The sequence below is a fragment of the Habropoda laboriosa genome, unplaced genomic scaffold (assembly GCF_001263275.1).
Source record: "Habropoda laboriosa isolate 0110345459 unplaced genomic scaffold, ASM126327v1 scaffold126, whole genome shotgun sequence".
Classification (NCBI taxonomy): domain Eukaryota; kingdom Metazoa; phylum Arthropoda; class Insecta; order Hymenoptera; family Apidae; genus Habropoda; species Habropoda laboriosa.
Window position 1 is genome coordinate 1,619,520 of NW_017100288.1, and position 7,950 is coordinate 1,627,469.

At 39.4% G+C, this 7,950-nt stretch overlaps 1 protein-coding gene across 2 annotated transcripts in view; it reads right to left on the reverse strand.

The window, feature by feature from the left end:
• Positions 1 to 1,487: 1,487 nt before the first annotated feature.
• Positions 1,488 to 7,950, reverse strand: part of LOC108573785 (carboxypeptidase N subunit 2-like) — an 8,097-nt gene continuing 1,634 nt past the window's right edge. For both annotated transcript variants that reach the window (XM_017936265.1, XM_017936264.1), the window contains exons 2-3: positions 5,092 to 5,487; positions 1,488 to 3,780 (exon numbers count right to left, since the gene is read on the reverse strand). In XM_017936265.1, coding sequence (XP_017791754.1) covers positions 2,154 to 3,780; positions 5,092 to 5,487 — 2,023 coding nt within the window. In that variant the 3' untranslated portion in view covers positions 1,488 to 2,153. The remainder of the gene's footprint in view (positions 3,781 to 5,091; positions 5,488 to 7,950) is intronic.

Here is a 7,950-nt window from a genome sequence, read left to right on the forward strand (position 1 = left end):
TGAAATACATTATACAGGTTAGCATAAGATTGTTTTTAATATTCTAATTTCACATTTAACGTTACACACTCTACAATACGAGATAAAAATAATGGAACAACTAAGTACCAAGAAAAATGACTTCTTTATTAAATACAGTCTTATACATTTCATGAACATAGTGAAATTGTATCGTATCAGATTTTATTCATGTTTGGCTGTAAGCAACAGCGAAACTGTAAATCCGGTTCACATATCTGTCCTCCCAAGGATCAACGCAACATACGTTCACACAAATTCGTTTTACGTACACGAAGAATATGTTCCCTTGATAAAAGCCACGGTACGTAAACTAGAATCAAATTGTCACTGTCAGATCCGCGAGGGGATAGCCCGAGAATGAGAATCTGAGTACCTTAGGGGTACCCTAAGTATAGTACCCTTATATTTGTACATGGACACCGCCAGAGAACACTTGCTGGTTGAAACAGGGAGATAGCGTTCGAGCATGGGAAACATAAGTATACATCCGCACAGAGGGAGGAGACGAACATCAAAGCAGTCCAACATCAAAAGAAGACAAACATTTCTTGGTACATTTCGTTAATCAGAAACTAGCAACAAGTACGAAATGTAACGCTACTTGTGACAATTATAGTCTAAGATAAATAGATTCAACGATTGAATTTAATAAATAAATATATATATACTATCACGATAAAGCAAAATAAAACAGTTTGATGAATCATTAATGGAAAAGAAATTCTATAATAGAGTCTTAAAATATTGATTTGGCTTGAATTATAAATGGTAAGTCGTAGAATTGATAATTATAAGTTAACGCGCTATGAATTCGAACCAATCAAACGTAACACTATGAAAGAAGCACACAATCATTTTAGTCCCACTACACTCCGTCCAGTCGAGGGTTAATAATTCGAACAATTGAATTTTTTCATTGTGGAGCATATACCTGGCCACATCCATACTTTCTTTACGTAACATACGCTCGCGTATAATAACACGAAAATAATAGATAGAAATGAACATACAAGCATGCAAGAGTTTCGAATTTGTCAATCACGACGTACTTACACGACGATAACTCGATTAACAACGTCGTTTCAACGCAGAATCTACAATTCGGATTTACACAGAGACACATACACATCCACGCGATTTTCAATAAACTTCTACGTTTTTCATGGATTCGAGAATTTTCTCTGCTGCATTCGAGAGATATCGTTCAATTTTTTCCTTATCTTTTCTCCGTTATATCTAGTCCTAGGCTTTTCTCACAATTATAACTGCAAATGTCGCGTTTGTTCGCAGGAAATCCGCTTGAATTTCAGTATCGGCGAGCGTGAAACGAAAATGCCCGCAAGAGAAAGAGAATAGGGTTGATTCGGTCGACGAGAAGCAGAAGAACAAGAAGAAGAAGAAGAAGAAGAAGAAGAAGAAGAAGAAGAAGAAGAAGAAGAAGAAGAAGAAGAAGAAGAAGAAGAAGCAGAAGCAGAAGAACAAGAAGAAGAAGAAGAAGAAGAAGAAGAAGAAGAAGAGGGGTGATTGATAATTCGAGGACCTTCCGTTGTTCCGGCGATCGATGAACATTTTTTTAGCGCCCTTCGTTACATTAATCATTTCAGCCGACGGTAGACGGATTGCAAGCGTTCTCGAGCGAAATTCGAGCAACGTTTCCAACGTATAAAGATGTTTTCCCCGTAGCACAGAAGGGTAGTTTGTCAAAGATGGCCACTGTTCCCGGCTGAGGATGATCGATCACCTTCCTGTTACACTCTGATTCCGTGGAGATGACGATGCTCGTACGGGGTAGAATGTACAATAGATTCCATTCGAACAGAACGGCGGATCTTGCGTACAAAATATTTCAACATCCTGATGTCTGTTTAACGCGCGTACTATATCTTAGAAACATCTTAATCCTACTTACAACACCTACAAAAATAAAGTCATATATGCCATGGAAGAGTAAAGAGGGCATCACTAGATTTGTTGCGCTAGAGTGTACGTTTGTATGTGTGTTTCTTTTATGTATATGTGTATGTGCGCACGCTTCGACAGTTCAAGATACGTTACAGTTCGCTCCACTGACTGCCGCGTATCTTGCTGTAATAGACGTTCAGTATTGGATGTTGAAATCTTTTCCCCATATATCATGAACTACGACCGCAACTCGACTCGCGAACGTATTTCGCCCAGGTACGGGTGGGGCTCAGGTCACCCTTTCTAAGCCAGCGCTGGTCTTGCAAGATCTTGCGATAGGTCTCATCGTCGTAGGTGCAGGTCAAGCTCTTTCTCAATTTCGCCGCGCCTGTTTCGAAATTGGCTGGCTGGCTACCGACTAACACGTGTAGATCGTTCTTCACCTGTATCGCCCAGTCCCACATGTCTGCGATTACGCAGTTGCACACGAACGGATTGCCCAGTAAATTGAGCGACAATAAGCGTGGATTTCGCCTGAACATCCTGGGAACGACGGTGGTCAGCTTGTTGTTGCTCAGATTTAAATGCTCCAACATTCGTAGCTTATTCAGGCAAGATAGATTCTCTGAACCAGAGATGCGGTTACCAGAGAGATTCAGCTCAGTGAGGTTCTTTGTGTTGGTGAACAGATTCTCATTCAGATGCACCAGATTGCAGTTGCTCAGGTCAAGCATTTCGATGTTGGACAATTGTGTCGGGAGGAGAGAACCATCCTCGGGTACTTCCAGTGGATTTCCGCTGAGCTTCAGCTCGACGATGTCGGTGTGGACGCGATCGCCGAACACTTTAGGATCTATCGGTGTCTTCAGGTCGCAGTTGTTCAATTCTAGACTCTCGAGTCGCGTCAAATTAGCGAACAATCCTTCCTCCAACGTATGCAACGTGTTTCCAGATAATATTAGCCTTTTTAGAGTAGTCATATGAGCGAATGTTTCGTTTCCTAGGTAACCGAGATTACAGTAAGACATGTCCAGGTATTCTAACGACTCTAACGGGTTCAACAAACTAACGAACGCGTCTGACAACGGATTATGCGAGATGTCCAGTTCTTCCAGGTGCTCGAAAACATGGAACGCGTTCGGCAGACGTCGCAAGCTACAATTACTCAACGAGAGCTTGTGAAGTTTTGGCAAGTGACGGAGTACAACGGTCAGATCAGCAGCGAACATTGGGTTGCCGCTCAAATTCAACACACGCAGTTTACTGGAATTTCTAAAGGCCTCCTCTGACAAACGATCGTGCAAATTACAGTTCGACAAGTCCAACGATTGAAGACTGTGCAAATTATGACCAAGTGTATTTCCAACGTCCAAATGCCACAACTCGTTGTCAGCAAGTACCAGCTGCCTGAGGTACAAGTTCCTCGCGAAAGCGTCGCCAGGCAGATTGGTAATTCCAGTCTTTCTGATGTTCAAATACTCCAGACGGATCAGCGGTGCCAATAAATTCGTCCAACTTATTTTACGTAGATCATTCTCTGCCATTTCAAGTTCTCGAAGATTCTCCAGATGGGCGAAAGCGTCAGGAGAGACGTGAGTCAGGTTGCAAGCGTTCAGTTTCAGGTACTCCAGATTGGTCAGATGATCGAACGGGCCAGGCTCGATTACTCCAAGAGGATTGTGAGACAGGTCGAGTTTGTTCAGATTGGTCGTGTTGTGGAAGAATTGCGTATTCAGACGTTGGATGCCACATGAGTTCAGATCGAGGTAGAGGAGAGTGCGACAATTTAAGAAATGACCCTTCACCTCGTCCAATGGGTTGTTCTGAAGCTCCAGCGTAATGAGACCTGGACTGTCCCTGTTGAACGATTAAGCCCGTAATTATAGTATTGTGCATGGATGACTAGACAATTATTTTATGTTCCTCTGTGTTCTTAATTTATGCTGGAGCTAAGAGAGGATCTTAAAATGAGTTTCTTTCTTGCGTTGCACGTGTAACAGTTAATTTTTGCCTATTCTTTAAGGTGTTCATGCAAACGAAGTATGTCGAACGAATGCTTTGCATCACTTTGAAAATAAAGTTCAGCTAAAGCACGGTATACCAAAAGCGAAATTATCTTGAAAGCTTAAAAAAAGAAAAAAAAAAACGTAAGTAACTAGAAGTTATTTTTATAAAGTTTAACATTGTTCTACTAAATGAATACATTCGTTTATTACCATAATAAGGAATTGCGTTCGGAATAAGAACTTAATGGATCGATAAGCTTAGAAATTACTTACTTAACGCATAGCATTATTAAAAGTGTCCACCGTTTAGATGCACATTACGTAAGAGGTATTCAAGGTAACATTATACAACCGCATTTATCGGTAGTATTTTTATATAAATTTACCAATTAATAATTTTTGTACAAGCTACGGCGAGTATAGTAGGCTTCCTATGCTTAAAAAAGAAAAAATTAATACTGATATGGTATTCAAATGCTTTTTTATGCAATAAATGCAGTTTACTCTTATGAAACCAGTTTAATATTTATATTCCACGTTGAATTGGTTCAATTTGCATAATTTGCAAATTTTTATATTTAGAATGGATTTTGCGATATATTTGCCAGTGATATTTCAATATTTGCTTGATAACATAAAAATTAACGTGAATACAAAACAGCCCAGATAACTCGGAACGATCACGATACGTATTTACATACATAGTAATATCAAATATCGCAAAAATAAACGGTATTTTTTTTTTTTTTATTTCATGAAGGCACGAAAATATAAATGTGAAACATTGAACAGCGTTTAAATTATCTTTGTAACGTTCCGAAAAACCTACTGCAATATTATTCTATCGCTATTGGTACGTGTAAGAATTGCAGTATTACACTATTATTATCAACAATCAGAAATTTCTGGATATTTTGCAACGATAGAAAACAAAAAGGAATATTTCAGATAAAATGAATTATTAAAAATTTCAAATCACATATTCTCGTAAAAGCATTGATACATTTAAAATAGCATAAATAAATCAAGTTTTCCAACAAATTTTAATTGCCGAAAGTGAATTTCTTTTCTTTTAGCAGACAAGTGCAACAATGTTTGTTTATGATAGCACACGATATCCATGGGAAATGAAACGAAGAAAAAAAAATTGAAAACCTCTTACCTGAACGCCTCGGGATCGATATGAGTGATCGCATTAAATGAAAAGTCCGCCTCTAGCAGGTATGTTAATCCGGCAAACGATTCATGCTTGAGCTCGGTCAATCGATTATGTGCCATCTGGAGACGCCTTAGCTTGATCGAATGCGGAAATGGACCGACTTGTGCGATGTTGTTGCCATTCATATCCAAAATGTAGACGTTTAGGCTAAGCTCGTCATATGGGATAACGGTCAGATTGCTTTCAGAACAGTCGGTCACCCAGTTGACGCGAAAATAATGACAATGACAGTCCACGGGACATTCTTGTTCCACCAGCTCGCCGTTATAGGCGAACGACGATGTTCCAAGTATAGCCACTAATAATAGTAGGCCTAACATCTTGGTAAATGCGTAATATCTACAAACAAAGAGAATCGTCAGGACCAATATTTTCAAAATATAAATTAGCGAACGTAGAATTAGTTAATGAAAAAATTATTTGTATATTATATTAAAAATATAGAAATAAACGATTACGTTCTTTCGTTAAAGAAATTTTCACGTAATGGCGAAGAATTTTTATGTGTAAATCGTGAATTTTTATACATCATTAAATGTGAACGCCAGATGCGATTGACAAGTTGTGTCAATTTCTGTATCTAACATAAAGTTTGTAAGTAAGTTTATCTTCCCAAGAGTTCCTGCAAAGCGTCACCGCAACGAAAACACACACCGTAATTCGGAAAAGAAAACTTCTTCGTGTCTGCAAATACAAGATTTTCCCGTTCTCAAACAGAACGTTCGATGTTCAGATTTGAATAAAGTTCGAAAGCTGGAAGTTCCGTAACCTACTTCAGAGTCACCCTATTCGTGTAACAGAGGCTATCATCCCACATGTGCGCATCTGCGATACAACATAAATGTTATTACGGGCGAAACCTCAGTGAAATCAGCAATTGTCGTATTTGATTAAAAGTTAAATTGTAAACATTAAATATTACTGACGTTACGTACAACGGGTTAACGAGCCATAGGATAGTTACTTTAATTACTTCATTGAGCGCAATACATACAGATTTACGGATGAATACAATAGAGAAAAGGAGGGAAAACGCTACCGCCACCACCGAGATTTACTTCGACCAGTTGCGACGACGATGTTCATTGTAGTGTATTGCCAACAAGATAACTGGTGAGCACTAATGGTTTAAAGCAAGTGGAGCAATTGTCAGTTAGGAACGGACTTTGCAATTGGCGGTCGGTAATTCCGAGCAACAATGCACGGCGCCACAGGTCGTTGAGCCAGAATCGTTAATCGTTTCCGTAAAGCGCTCTTCACTGGTCTTTCCTGCTGTTTTCAGGTACCTCTTGTTTTACAAGAGAAAAAAAAATGGCATTGAAAAAGCTCTACTGTTCGCCGGACCTATTATTATCGTTAAAATTCTTTGGTAACTGCAGTTATCCGTTACTCGAGACACGAGTTTAATTGGTACACCATTCTTCTATTGGTAAGTAACGATTATCTCGAAAGAAGATACGAAATCTTAAAGATCGTCGATAAAACCGTTCACAAACCGATATGGAGTTTCATGGTACGAGTAATTCGAATGAATATTGCTTAAAATGTAGACTAAACGAAAATACAGCAAAATTATTATTGTCAAAGGTAAATTATGTGCATATCTATTCACGATACTAATAAACATATGCTTCCATCCATTACCGTTGGTCCGCTGATCAAACACGCATGCCTAATGGAAGTAATTTCTACGCATTAAATTCCGAGCACAATCATCTTCATTACGACGATGAATAACATTCGAGGAAATTTTCATGTTGGCCAACGAGAAGCCGCGTACAAAGAAAGGTGGCGACGCCTCTGGCCAGTAGTCAACTTCACAGACGAAGCTCAGAGGAAGGCTTTCCGCCAGAATGCTACGCGTTGCCACGCTTCACTGCCCCTTCAACTCTCTGCGTATAGTTTGCCTTCGGCCTAGACCATTACTATCCCCAAAAGAGCAGAAAGGGGGCGGAAGGGGGATGTTCGAGGAAGTGTATTTTCCCCTTTCGATTCCTCCTTGTATTTCTCGCTGTCGCCTCGCCTTTGGCGCCACAGATCCTTCGTTTTTGAATTCTATCCGAGCCAGGAACTCTCCTCCCCCGACGTGACGATGGAAACGGTGCGTGTGGGGATCAAGTCATTTGCATTCAGACTCCGGGCGAGACATTCATACTTTTTGCAAATATCGTCTTCTTTATACATGCCACCTTTCGCATTCGGGATTTTCAAACACTGATGGGAAACGGGGAACGCTCCCAGGCGGAATTCACGGGAAATCTGACTGCTTTCGTTAGACCGACCGATTCGCTTTTTCTCTTCCGTCGAAAGTTTATCAACAGTCTCACCAGCCGGTTTTTTCCGCTGAAACCTTTTTATCTGCCTGAGTCGGTAACACGTCGACGGCGCGCCTCGTGGCCACGATACTAAATGCAAAGTCGCAATAATCCTCTATCGTTCTTGCACTCTCTAATCTCTTTGCATGAGACATGATTATGTAAACTACGATATAATGCACTTCCTGCAGCTTGCAATTTCAACTGTTCTCACTGCGTATCGAATATTGGTACGAAAGATTCGCTTTTTTTTTATTTCTATCGAATAACATTTGTAATGTATACAAATTTGTAATTTTTGAATTTTGTGATATAAAATAAAAACTTTATGACATTGCTACATATTTATATTCTAAATGAAATTTTTCACTTCAGTTGACATTCACTTGTCTATGAACGTTAATCAACTATATATCTATGAATTACTTTTTTAATATAGATCGTATTTTACTTTCTGTACTAAGGACAAGCAACACGCTTCAAGTTA